The sequence below is a fragment of the Podarcis erhardii genome (assembly GCF_964252035.2).
Source record: "Podarcis erhardii genome assembly, chromosome: 7".
Classification (NCBI taxonomy): Eukaryota; Metazoa; Chordata; class Lepidosauria; order Squamata; family Lacertidae; genus Podarcis; species Podarcis erhardii.
In genome coordinates this window covers 25,185,106-25,199,311 of record NC_138511.1, presented here as the reverse complement: position 1 = coordinate 25,199,311, position 14,206 = coordinate 25,185,106, and the positions used below count along the sequence as shown (strand labels likewise).

Here is a 14,206-nt window from a genome sequence, read left to right as displayed (position 1 = left end):
AAGACACAGGTAGGCAAACTAAGGCCCAGGGACCGGATGCGGCCCATTCGCCTTCTCAATCCAGCCCGTGGACGGTCCAGGAATCAGCGTGTTTTTACAGTGGTACCTCGGGTTAAGTACTTAATTCGTTCCGGAGGTCTGTTCTTAACCTGAAACTGTTCTTAACCTGAAGACCACTTTAGCCAATGGGGCCTCCTGCTGTCGCTGCGCTGCTGGAGCATGATTTCTGTTCTCACCCTGAAGCAAAGTTCTTAACCTGAGGTACTATTTCTGGATTAGCGGAGTATGTAACCTGAAGGGTATGTAACCCGAGGTACCACTGTACATGAGTAGAATGTGCGCTTTAAAATGTATCTCTGGGTTATTTGTGGGGCATAGGAATTTGTTCATCCCCCCCCCCAAAAAAAAAATAGTCCAGCCCACCACAAGGTCTGAGGGACAGTGGACCAGCCCCTGGCTGAAAAAGTTTGCTGGCCCCTTGTTTAAGAGTTAGCAATTAACAGAGTTAGGAACTGTCAGAACACTCGTTTCCCAAAGCGGTCAGCATTGCCCACCCCCACCCCGTGTCGATGGGACTGTGCCAGGAGTGAAAGCAGACCTAAGCTTTGAAAAGGGGCTGGCATGAAAAAGCAGCTCACAAGGTATTGTTGTTGACATCCGTCTGTCTTGAAAGAAGAAGAGTTTGGATTTGATATCCCGCTTTATCACTACCTGAAGGAGTCTCAAAGCGGCTAACATTCTCCTTTCCCTTCCTCCCCCACAACAAACACTCTGTGAGGTGAGTGGGGCTGAGAGACTTCAGAGAAGTGTGACTGGCCCACGGTCACCCAGCAGCTGCATGTGGAGGAGCAGGGAATCGAACTCGGTTCACCAGATTACGAGACTACCTCTCTTAACCACTACACCACACTGACTTGTGGTGTAGAGACGATGGAGTACGCCTCTTTGGGTGAAGTCAAACTGCCATGTTAGCAACATCAAAGTGACCTCCCCAAGGTGCAAGCGTGGAGTTCCTGGGCTTCCCAGACAACAAGACCCCCCTCTCGGTCTCACTAATGTGGTCCCCAGGAAAGCAGTGCAATATGTTTGGCACCAGCTTGGCTGCAGGAGTTGCCGGAAGGAGGCGTACAAGGTGCCACCCAACCGTCTTAGGGAGTCCACTCCCGATTTGTGTCGGGTTTATTCCATAGCCTTTTCTTCTCCCGAAGATATCCCGCGAGGCAGTGGCAGTTCAGATCAGAGTTTCCCTTCTCCTAGATGAGTTACCTTCCCAGGTTGATGAGCCCCAGCTGCCCCTAGTTCACAAGGGATGCTGCAATACTAATGAATGAACTAGGAGCCTCAGAAATAAAGAGTTCACTTCCTTTGCCAATGAGGAACCTCTGTATACGAATATTCCACAATACAACTGCATTTTGAGGCTGCTGCTTCATTGCTAAATAATTTGTGTGCAGGTGCAGAGTTTCATTTTTTTTATAGTGTCGGAAGAAAAAATTCTACCACCACCATTTCCATCCTTCGAAGATATAAAAGCAAAATGATTTGATAATTAATAGAATGGTCATATACTGATATTTGTTGACTTTGTTTTATTTGCCTTCCTAATCATAGGGACGCGGGTGGCACTGTGGGTTAAACCACAGAGCCTAGGACTTGCCGATCAGAAGGTTGGCGGTTCGAATCCCCGCAACGGGGTGAGCTCCCATTGCTTGGTCCCTGCTCCTGCCAACCTAGCAGTTCGAAAGCACGTCAAAGTGCAAGTAGATAAATAGGTACTGCTCCGGTGGGAAGGTAAACGGTGTTTCCGTGTGCTGCTCTGGTTCGCCAGAAGCGGCTTAGTCATGCTGGCCACATGACCCGGAAGCTGTACGCCGACTCCCTCGGCCAATAAAGCGAGATGAGCACCGCAACCCCAGAGTTGGTCACCACTGGACTAATGGTCCGGGGTCCCTTTACCTTTACCTTTAAGAATCTGGGGTCCATGGCAAGCCCTGTTTATGGAAGTTTTTAATGTTTGATGTTTTATCGTGTTTTTAATATTCTGTTAGGAGCCATCCAGAGTGGCTGGGAAAACCCAGCCGGATGGGCAGGGTATAAATTTGTTGTTGTGGTTGTTGTTGTGGTTGTTGTTGGTGGTGGTTTCTTTGTTTGTTCATTAAGGAGCCAATGAACTCAGAGGTTTGAGTAGTGTTGTCTTTTTGTGCAGACTGAAGTTCTAGTGCCTTTTAGGAGCAAGTCACCTGAAGATGGTCTTCCTTGCACAGAGATGCAGTCCGCGGGTAAAACTGAGGTTAAGTAAATAAATAAACCTCAATTTTACCCACAGACTGCATCTCTGTGCATCTCCATTGCTCGCCATGCTTTGTTTTGTTTTCAAAAGGGGGCTGTGGATCTTTCTCCCAAGAGCAGCAATGCAAAGACGAACAGCAAGCAGAGAGATAAGCAGATAAACAAGCAGGTTTTGTGCAGAACAGCTTTTGCCAGCTTGCTGTCCTCCAGATGTTCTGGTCTACAGCTCCTATCAGTACGACACATCTGGAGGGCACCAGGTTGGTGAAGGGCTTGTGCAGAGCAATGAGCCATTTGGCCAGATCCATGTAACATGTAGGTTTGTCCCCTAAAACATTGCTGAGTTCCACTCACCCAAGCACAGGTTATGCGCTAACTCGTGCCTCTTTTGGGGGTTGGACTAGATCAGGCTTCCTCAAACTCAGCCCTCCAGATGTTTTTGGCCTACAACTCCCATGATCCCTAGCTAGCAGGACCGGTGGTCAGGGATGTTGGGAATTGTAGTCTCAAAACATCTGGAGGGATGAGTCTGAGGAAGCTTGGACTAGATGATACCTTGGGTCCCTTTTCAATGCCACAATTCTATTATTCTTTCTCCACCAGGGACGCGGGAGGCCGCCTTTGTGTATGCAATTTCCTCCGCTGGTGTTGCCTTTGCCGTGACGAGGGCATGCAGCAGCGGGGAACTCGACAAATGCGGGTGCGACCGCACGGTCCATGGGGTCAGCCCTCAGGGTAAGTACATGAGTGGGAGTTCAGGGGGTGGAGGTAGGACCACTGAAGGGCTGGGCGGCCGACAGCCCTCCAGAGCAGGGACGTCAGGACGTTTTCTACTCTGCGCCAAGTTTGTCGCATGCAGAGCTGTTTCCATTCCACCCAAAGTTGCGTTGTTTGCTGTGCTGTCTGCTGTGCCCAAATTGCGTATATTATGTAACTGCTTATGTAAATGGTGTTGCTGTTGTGCTACTCCACCCCAATCCCTGTATGTGCAAAGGAGCGGCAATTACGCGCCGTTTTGCAGACTGAAAGCAACAGCAGCAGGAGATCCTGGCCATTGTTCACTCAACTTATTTCCTTTCTGGATATGGGACAAAATAAGCAAATGCTGGCAATTTCTGCCCCCATTGCCACCTCCATTGGAATTCTCCAACTTTCCTGCTCCAGATGTCACTGGCCTCAACTCCCATCTGCCCTCACCACTGACTATGCTGGCTAGACCTGGTGGGAGTTGGAATTCCAGGATATCTGCAATGCACTCTACATGGGGCTACCTTTGAAGGTGACTCGGAAACTACAAGTAATCCAGAATACGGCAGCTAGGACCCTATAACACTGGTCCTAAATGACCTGTGTTGGCTCTCAATACGTTTCCAAGCACAATTGGAAGTGTTGGTGCTGACCTTTAAAGCCCTAAATGGCCTCAGCCCAGTATACCTGAAGGAGGGTCTCCACCCCAATCGTTCAGCCCAGACATGGAGGTCCATCTCCGAGGGCCTTCTGGCTGTTCCCTCACTGTGAGGTTACAGCGAACCAAGTAGAGACCCTTCTCGGTAGTGGTGCCCGCCATGTGGGGAACGCCTTCCCGTCAGATGTCAAGGAGATAAACAACTATATGACTTTTAGAAGACATCTGAAGGCAACCCTGAATAGGGAAGTTTTTAATGTTTGATGTTTTATTGTATTTTTGTATTTTGCTGGAAGCCACCCAGAGTGACTGGGGCAACACAGTCAGATGGGCAGCATATATCGTATTTTTTACCCCATAGGGCACACCTAGTTTTTTTGGGGGGGGAATAAAGGAAAAAAATATATTCCCCCCCCCCAGGCGCAGGGCTGGGGCGGGGAAAACCCGAGCTTCCCCCACCCCAGCCCCCAGAACAGGCTGCTATCCGCAAGCCTAGAGAGCCCAGCGGGAAGTTGCACCAGGCTCCGCAGGCTTGCGGAGAGCTGCCCGAAGTCCGGGGTGCGCAACGCAGCACTCCCCGAGCTTCGGGCTGCAAGCAGCTGTCCGCGAATCTGCGGAGCCCAGAGGAAGTTTCCGTCGGGCTCCGCAGGCTTGCGGAGAGCTTCCTGAAGCCTAGAATGCGAGAGGGGTCAGTGCGCACTGATCCCTCTCGCTCTCCAGGCTTCAGCGAAAGCCTGCATTCACCCCATAGGATGCACACACATTTCCCCTTCATTTTTGGAGGGGAAAAAGTGCGTCCTATGGGGCGAAAAATACGGTAAATGATAAAATTATCATCGTCATCTGGAAGGCCATTGTTGGCATAGATGAGCTTTTCTCAAACTTGGTTCCCCAGCTGTTGGTGGACTGCAACTTCCATCACCCCTTGGCATGCAAGGGGCAGTGTTACAATTCAAGGACACATTCATGACAGGCAAAAGCATCAAAGTGTGCACAGAGCAAGGCCTCTATGGGGCATCTCTTGAAGACAGAAGATGTTGCCTGGGGGAGTCCTGAGGGCCAGATAAAGGCCTGGGGGGCACATTTGAGTTCCCCCACCCCTGCCCTGTGGCTTCCCAGAAGAGAAAGAGGGAGGGAATCCCTGTCTTCCAATTGGGCTGCAGCGCTGTAGAATGAGTCATGCTGTCCTCCCCACGTAAGTGCTGCCCTTTGTTTTCCTTCGCCTCCTTGCTCTAGGCTTCCAGTGGTCCGGCTGTTCTGACAACATTGCCTACGGAGTGGCCTTCTCTCAGTCCTTCGTTGACGTCAGGGAGAGGAGCAAAGGGGCTTCCTCCAGCAGGGCGCTCATGAACCTTCATAACAACGAAGCTGGGAGGAAGGTAAGAGCAGAAGGCTTGTGCATCTTGCTTCCCGGGGTGTGGGGCAGCCACACACTGCTTCCTGTGCTTGCTGGGTTTTGGAAGAGAACAAGTTTCTAGCCCTTAAACCTGCAGAGAGAAACTTGAATGTGTGGGAAACAGCCGGTCAAGACTTTCAGATGACAGAGGAGGAATGAGCACTCTGTGTTGCCCTCCTCTGTGTGTCTGCATCATCTCTTCTCTTTCCAGCCAGCAATGGCTGATGGGAATTGTAGTCCAACACATAGGCAGGGCATCAGGTCAGTTAAGACTGCGTTGCCCTACCATGTCTCTCATGGCCAAGTGAAGAATGCAACATTTTAAAAAGCTTGCAAAACTGGCAAGAAACGAAAATAGCTGCCATGTTTGGGGGGGGGGGGCGTGTCTTCTGTCTTTCCGTGGACAAGTATAAGCAGATGTGGACTAACTTTTACTCTCAGTACATTTGGTATATTTCATTTCTCCACCATTAAGGGTTGGGTTTTGTAAGAAGGAACTTGGGGTGTCTGGGGGACTGGAATGGATATACACCCGATGCCTGAGCCAAAAATCCACCGATATCTGTAATCAATAAAGTTGTGGCCCTTTCTAATCCAGAACATTGTCTGCTTGAATTAATTAATCAGACACTACCGGTGTGTTGGGTATGCCACTGCAATTGGGCCTCAAACCCACAAACAAGCTTCATGTTGAGTTCCCCTACTCCCCCCCCCCCCCGAACAAAAGTACTTCCCGCTGACATATGGGTAGTGGATGTCACCTGCCTCAAAATCCTAAAGTGTTTGCAGTTTGTGTAATTCCATTTACAAATCTCTTTCCATGAAATATCTTGAAGCCATTTCACACAATCACGAAAAACCCATTAGCAATAAAAACAGTTTCATATATAATTTAAAACAACAACAATTAAAGACAGTTGAGAACATAAGAAGAGCCTGTTGGATCTGGAGGCCCAACTAGTCAGGCACCCTGTTCTCAAAGCAGCTAACCAAGTGATCTGAGCATAACAGGACTAACTGCCTAACTGCAATTCCCTGCAACTGGTATTCAGCGGAGGTTGATGATAGCGGATTTAATAATAGTAATAATTTTAATATATATAACCCGCCCACCTGGCTGGGTTTCCCTCGCCCCTCTGGGCGGCTTGCAGCACATTGTGACTAGCAGCCATTGCTAGCCTTGCCCTCCATGAATTTGTCTAATCCTCTCTTGATCCAAACTGGTGGTCATCACTGCTACCTGCAGGAGCAGGTTCTGCTGCTGAACCATTTGCTGAATGAACCTGCCCCAAATCTCCCAACATTCAGCTTCCCTGGCTAGCCATGCCACCTTGATGAAAGACGTCACAAATGTCAGGCATGTCCTCATTGTCGTCGTTTGCCACTTTGTTGTTCGTGTCTTGTTTTATGGGGGCGTGTTAAAGAACGAAAGGAAGAAAGGAACGTGTTTGTAAGTACAGTGGTACCTCTGGTTGCGAACGGTATGCATTCCGGAGCCCCGTTCGCAACATGAACAGAATGCAACCTGCATCTGCGCGTGCACGGGTTGCGATTCATCACTTCTGTGCATGTGCGTGATGTCATTTTGCGCACATGCGCAAGCGGCGAAACCCGGAAGTAACCCTTTCTGGTACTTCCAGGTCGCCGCGGAACGTATCCTGAAATAACGTAACATGAAGCGGATGTAACAAGAGGTATGACTAAATGAATTTCTGCTCCTTCCCCACCCAGGCCATCCTGAACCACATGCGGGTGGAGTGCAAGTGCCACGGCGTGTCCGGCTCGTGCGAGGTGAAGACCTGCTGGAAGGCCATGCCCCCCTTCCGCAAGGTGGGCAACGTGCTGAAGGAGAAGTTCGACGGGGCCACGGAGGTCGAGCAGCGGAAGGTGGGCTCCACCAAGGTGCTAGTCCCCAAGAACTCCCAGTTCAAGCCCCACACGGACGAGGACCTGGTCTACCTGGACTCCAGCCCCGACTTCTGCGAGCACGACTTGAGGAACGGCGTCCTGGGCACCAGCGGCAGGCACTGCAACAAGACTTCCAAGGCCATCGACGGCTGCGAGCTGATGTGCTGCGGCCGAGGCTTCCACACGGACGAGGTGGAGGTGGTGGAGCGGTGCAGCTGCAAGTTCCACTGGTGTTGCTTTGTCAAGTGTAAACAGTGCCACCGCGTGGCAGAGATGCACACCTGCCGGTGACGTGGGCAGAGCAGACTCCGTGGCCAGAGCAGGGCCCAGAGACCGCTTCTTCGGAGTTGCCCCGCTTGGGAGACGCTTCAAAGGGAAACAGATTTTTTTTTTAAGGAAAAATATTTAAAAGTTCCAATAGGGATTGTCTTTTTTATTTTTCAACGTCGTCATTGTCCACTTTGGCCTGCTGTATTTATTGCCCAGAACCAGAAACCTTTCTTCCTGGCTTTGGGGGGGGGGGCGGGGGTGAGGGACAGGGGTTTGCTCTGCTCCATGGTGCTGAGGGGAAAGGTGTGCCCCCCCACCTGCATCATCCCAAAACCCTCCTGCCTCCACCTACAGACCTAAAATGGAAAGGAAAGGTCTCGCCTGGAACAAATCGCCCTTTGCAACGATGCATGTTTGAGACTAGTGGCTGATCCTGGAAAGGGGGGGGGGCAATTAAAAAAGAAAGAAAATGTGGTGTTATGGAACGATTTTGGATGCAACTGCTTTTCCACCAGGAAGACATTGGGGTTGGGTTGGGGGGGGCGTCTGAGGCAGATCATCTAAAGGGCAACGTCCCCCTTCCTTCCTGCATCTCCCCACATAATAAATGCGGGGTGCAATCTGCCAAGACATCTTCCAGGACATGTCTCGTCAAAATGAACTCTTGCATCATTGTGGGTCACTTCTATGGGGTTTGTGCAGAATGAGGTTCACAACCTGTGAGTCTCTCTCTCTCTCTCTCTCTCTCTGCCAAAGTAATTTCCAAAAAATCACAAGCCCTTGTAGCAGTGTTCAAAACTCCCATTGTTCTAGGCGCATTTTGTGACAGAGAATTTAATTAGCGCAAGCAGTTTCTGAGTGCTGGGCGCTGTACTGTGCCTAAGATTTCAGATTAAAACTGCAGAGTGGAAGGAAAAGAGGACCTTTTTCTGCCTCCCCACTTCCAGCTATTCTCTGAAGAGACCCTCTTAAGAATATTAGGGGGGTGGGCAGGGGAAGGACCAGACCATGTGAAAAATGAACCTAATATTTTAGCTGCGGTTCATTCATTTTCAGCTTTGTATTCTTGTTATAAAAAAATGCGCCTGACATTGTTGCGCCAATAACCTAGGTGTAAGGTGCCATTAAGTTCCTAGCTTTGATACCTCAGTTTCTAACACTGCCTTGTAGATAAGCTTCCTTATCTCCCCCACCCCACCGACTCCCAGGGCTATTTGTAATACTTGCTGGGGGAGGGGGGTTAATCTAAGCCAGGGCTCTGTATGTGGATCACATATGGGGAACCTTTGGCCATGCAGATGTTGCTGAACTACAACTCCCATCAGCCCGAGCAAGCATGGGCTATGGCCAGGGGTGATGGTAGTTGTAGTTCATCCAAAACACCTGTGCGGCCAAAGGTTTCCCTTTACCTGTTGTAGATCCTAGACCAGGGGTGAGGAACCTCTTTCAGCCTGAGGGTTATATTCCCCTTGTGGACAGCCTTCCGGGGTCTTGTGCTACTGGTGGGAATGGCAAAAGTGAGTGTGATCGGATGCCCTCTATCCAGGCGAGAGGTTTTATCACAGTTCAAGGACACACTGCCTTTGATGAGGTTATAGAACAGAGCCAGTGAGGGGTGAGGCCTGGGCAGAGTGTGGGAAGGGTACTTTGCACATGCACAGAGGCACCACCTGACCCCACTTAGTTACAGTCAGGGGTGCCAACTTGAATAAAATACGGGGGGGGGGGCAGGTAAGACCTGCCCTGCACAATCAATCAAAGGTGTTGTTTCTACAGCAGAACCATGGAACTGCTGTCTGAACTGAACTAGGCTCATTGCTTTCTTTCCCTGGTACATATTAAAGGCAAACAAAGATGCCACAGACAGACCAGATAGTGATCAGCAGGAGGAATTCGCTACCCACATGGGACAAATGAATAGGTAGGATTGAGATGCTGGTGGAACGGGAGAGAGGAACCAGTGAGGACCAATCTTACCAGATTGAAGATTTGGTTGTAGATGAAGAAATCAGTGTCCACCTCGAAAATGCACCCATGTGGAAGCAGAAAATCTAAAGCAAGGCTGGGGGGAGCTGTATCCCCTCCAGATGTTTTTGGACTCCCAACAGCACCAGCCAATATGGCCAAAAGTCAAGGATGATGGGAGTTGGAGTCTAGCAAGATCTTAAGGGCCACTGCTTTCCCATCTGAAGGTTGGATCCATCTTTGCTGAGCAGCCTAAACCCTAGTTGGGTCATTCACTTCAATGGCTCCACTCCGAGCAGGGCTAGCATTGGATACAACCGTAACTCTCCGCAAGCCACCTGATGGCAGTCCGTGACAGAGGGCAAGCTGAGACAGCTCAGTTGGTAGAGCACAAGACTCTTAACCTGACGGTCATGGGTTCGAGCCCCATGGTGGGTAAAAGATTTCTGCATTGCAGGGGGTTGTGGTAGATGACCCTCATGGTCCCTTCCAACTCTGCAATTCTTTGGGTCTATATGTACATAGGAGTCAATCCCACTGGAGTGGATGGGCCTTGTTTCTGAGATGAGACATACAGTAAGTCTCCTACCTGCCACTGCTATACAATAGGGGACCTCTATGTCCATTTGTCTTGGGGACATTTGCTTAATAAGGCAGCCAAAGTCCCATGAAAAGCACCACCACCCAACCTCCTGCTGCTTGATTCTGGGACAGTCTGTAGGATTGGTGGATGAGCAGAGCACTTTTTTCTTTTGCTCTATGGGCCTCGCGTTTTTCTTCTTCCTAACAGAGTGAGGGGAAAGGTTAGGGAGGGGGGGATGCAGGCACACATTCAAGGCTGTCTCTGCTGTGGCAGTGATGTGGCGGGGGAGTGTTGTGGTCACTGGAACAAGCTCCAGATGAGGTCCGGCTGGAATATTTTGGCCGCTGAACGACACAGCAGCAAATTCAGTTGTTGGGAACCGAGCTGATTGCCCGGAATGGGCCCCTTTGCGCGCTCTCTCTCTCTCTCTCTGCCAGGAGGGAGAAGGAGGCAGAAGCTTGCTTTGGACCCAACGTCCTGCCCCATCCGCAGTCTTCCCTGTAGACTCTCTTGCCTTGTGGCAGAAGCCAATTCTGCTTATTTTCTGTGGGTGTGCGAAGAAGGGGGCTGAAAAGCATCCCTGCCCTGTTATTGGCAGCCTTTTAGCAAATGATGCTTTCTTACTGCACTTTTTTAAAAAGTCTGGATACCCGTTGGATACATCTGGCGTTCGGCCTCCGGCAGACTCACCACTAGGTGAGCGATAGATGTTGTGGAATTTGCTCTGTGTGATTCATGGCACGGAAGGAGAAGGTAAAGGTAAAGGGACCCCTGACCGTTAGGTTCAGTCGCAGACGACTCTGGGGTTGCGGCGCTCATCTCGCTTTATTAGCCGAGGGAGCCGGCGTACAGCTTCCGGGTCATGTGGCCAGCATGACTAAGCTGCTTCTGGCAACCAGAGCAGCGAACGGAAACACCATTTACCTTCCCGCCGGAGCGGTACCTATTTATCTACTTGCACTTTGACGTGCTTTCGAACTGCTAGGTGGGTAGGAGCAGGGACCGAGCAACGGGAGCTCACCCCGTTGCAGGGATTCGAACCGCCGACCTTCTGATCGGCAAGTCCTAGGCTCTGTGGTTTAACCCACAGCGCCACCCGCATCTCTAAGGAGAAGCTAGCTCTCCTTTAAAAAAAAAAATCCACATTCTGAACATCTCCAGTTTAAGCGCCAATCCAAATGTATGGCTGAATGCTCCTATGAGGATGACACATCCTTAATAGTCATGCTCTTGAAGTCAGGGACAACCACAATGTTTATGTCCCTTCATTCACCCTAGCAGTGGGGAAGCCGCTGACGGATCAGGTCAAAGGCTTATCATACTCCTGTTCTCACAGTGGCCAATCAGATGCCCCAGTGGGAAGGTCCCAAGGAGGACCTGAGTTCCACAGCAACTCTCCCGAGCAACTGGCATTCAGAGGCATATTGCCTCTGGCAGTGGAGGTAGAACACCACTGATAACCTTATTCTCCTCCATCAACTTGTCTAATCCTCCTTTAAAGCCATCCCCGTTGGTGGCCATCACTGCTTCATGCAAAGCATGTGCTCTGCATAAACAACAACCCAGGTTCAATCCCTGGCCTCTCCGTTTAAGAGCTAGGAAAAACTCCTGGAAACTGTGGAGAGCCACTGCTGGTCAACACAGGCCAGCCTTTCCAAAGCCTGATGTTCTCCAGATGTTTTTGGACACCCAGTTGCCATCAGCATGGGGCTTGTGAGAGTTGGAGTCAGAACAAAATCTGGAGAATACCAGGTTGGGGAAGGCTGGCGTATTTATTGAGCTAAGTCACAGTGGGTCTCCAGCTGGACTACAACTCCCATCATCCCTAGCTAACAAGAGCAGTGGCCAGGGACAATGGGAATTGTAGTCCAAAAACAGCTGGAGACCCAGGTTCGGGAACCATTGGCCAGGGTAGAAGTCAGCTTCTAACTTTAGGAAGAGTGGTGTTTTCAACGGGGTACCACCCCTTTCCCCATTCAACGGAATGACATTTTTTTGGGACAGTCCTGTCCTCCGTTTCCTGCTCACAAAACCTTGCCGCCAGGCTGGGTATGAGAATGCAGCTCCTCAAGTTGAGGCGCTCTCTCCCGCTTTTCGGGATGAGTCCGGTGATGTGGCTGCCAGCAGGACACTTGTCAGGCTTCCCGCACGGATCCAGCTAGGACAACAGCCAAGAAAGGCAACCGAGATCAGCATGTATGATTAGCGTTCCTGGACACATCGCTTGAAGAGTGACCCTTGTAAATGTCAGCCTGCTCCAGGATTTGCTTTTTCTTTTATTTATGTTGACTGTTAAAAAAAAGAGTTCCAAGTGAAATTAGCTGAGGGATTTGTTTTTCTTGACATGAAACAGCGTTGACACTGGCCTTCCTGCTCCTCATGTTTTCGGCTCTGCAGCATCATCCTGACTCAGACCAGCAGCCCCACTCCCTCAGTCACAAGCAGATTGAGGCTCCCCTCAGCCTCGACAGAGCCTGCATCAAAGATCCCTTATTCCCTCTTCCTTCATCCTCTTAAAAACCTAACAGGCTTCACAGTACTCACTGAAAAAGATGTCACAGTGGCCTCTACTACAAATGACTTCCTTAAAGACAACAGCAGCAGGATTAAAAACCTGTACAATGGGTCTGAAGGCTGCTAAAGCTCCCCCTAGTCAAAAACGTAACTTGCTTTTCTCAACAATCTGAAAGGCAAATTTGGGGAAGGGTCGTAGCTTACCTGTAGAGCAGCTACTTTGCATGCAGAAGGTCCCGGGTTCAGTTTCTGGGAATGGCTGGGAGAGATTCCTACCTCAAACCCCAGAAAGCCTCTGCCAGTCAGTGCAGACTAAATGAACTAGATGGATAGATGGATACACTCACGCAATATACTGAAAGAATGGGATAAATTTGCGCCTGAAACCTACAAGGGCTGCTGTCGGACACTGTCAGGAATACTGAGCTAGATGTACTAATGGTCTGACTAAAGCAGCTTCTGACGTTCATTCATGCCAAGGTGGATTGTACTTCATCACAACAGACCTATCTGCTTTCTTACAACCAATTTAAGGGGTGGCCCTGGCTGTTAGCTCCCTCCTCCTCGCTGCCTTTGTGTGGCTTAATGAGAAGGATGGGGACAAAACTAGAATCGGTCGGCTCCACCTGTCATTGGCGCTAGCTCCCTCTACTGTTGGTCTCCTTGTCTCTTGTCCTATCAACTTTGAGGCCGGTTTGGTTCGGTGTCATCGCTCCAAATGCCATTTTATGGGTGCCTTTGCACACCATAGCCACTTAAAAAAAAAAAGATGGCTACAAGGATGAGGCTTGAGCCACCCATAGTCTTCGTTGGAGAATTTTTCACGGTGACGGGTGGTAGCAGAAAGCAGGGCAGTGGAGAGGTTTCCTGGGAATGCACGACTAGAGACGACATTGTGGGATGGGCTCGCCTGTCAGCTGTTGGCATTGTTCTGCAATGCAAGAGGTAGCAACCACACCGAATGGAGCTGAGGCACCAGCCTCACAACATAAGGGGGCAGCTGGGAAGCTCTGGGTGGCCCTGGCTCCTCTCCGGATACTCCAGCTGGCTGGCGATAATTGGAAGAGTCTGCGGAGTGCTGTAGCCTGCCTGGAACAGGGAGTGATGAGCTGGGTTTCAGTTTCCCAATCTACTGCTCTAGACCAAGGCTGGCCTGCTTATGAATAAACGAAGCCATCCATCACTAGCAGCCTCCTTAACCCTGGTAGGAGGTTAACTCCGGCCTTGGAGTTCCAGCGGCTCTCAAGGCAGCTGCAGAACAGACGACCTGTCTTCCTTTGCGTGTGAAGCAAAGTGTGCCATAGCTCGGAGGCAGAACACTGGCTTTGTATGCAGAAGGTCCCAAATTCAATCCCTGGCATTAACAACGCTGAGGTAGGCCTGGGTCAATGATCAGAGTCAGTATAAGGAAGCTTCCTATGTTCCCAAAACAAAAAGAACCATCCCGATTCCCTGGAGCTATAGGGATCGCTGAGGGACAGGCTGTTGATTCAGAATCAAGTGTAGTTCCTTTCCTCCAGATTCCAGTTCAGATACAAACACAGCAAAGTGTCAGAGTCCAGCTGACACAAAGCCATTCCAGCCAAAGGTTCACAAAGGACCCAGATGCAGGCTGAGCCTTGAGCAATTCAGGAAGTTTAGCTTGATAATAATAAAGATTTTATTATTTGTACCCCGCTCATCTGCCTGGGTTGCCCCAGCCACCCTGAGCGGCTTCCAACAAACATAAAAGCGTAATAAAGCATTCAAACATTCAGAACTTGCCTATACAGGGCTGCCTTCAGATGTCTTCTAAAAGTTGTACTTATCTCCTTGACATCTGGTGGGAGGGATAATAATAATAATAACAATAATAATTACAGTGGTACCTCGGGTT

At 50.1% G+C, this 14,206-nt stretch overlaps 1 protein-coding gene across 2 annotated transcripts in view; it reads left to right on the top strand.

Moving 5' to 3' along the window:
• WNT4 (Wnt family member 4) overlaps nt 1-7,900 on the top strand; it is a 51,585-nt gene extending 43,685 nt beyond the window's left edge. For both annotated transcript variants that reach the window (XM_081871260.1, XM_081871261.1), the window contains exons 3-5: nt 2,893-3,024; nt 4,931-5,073; nt 6,822-7,900. In XM_081871260.1, the coding sequence (XP_081727386.1) occupies nt 2,893-3,024; nt 4,931-5,073; nt 6,822-7,289 (743 nt within the window). In that variant the 3' untranslated portion in view covers nt 7,290-7,900. The remainder of the gene's footprint in view (nt 1-2,892; nt 3,025-4,930; nt 5,074-6,821) is intronic.
• Nucleotides 7,901-14,206: the final 6,306 nt, after the last annotated feature.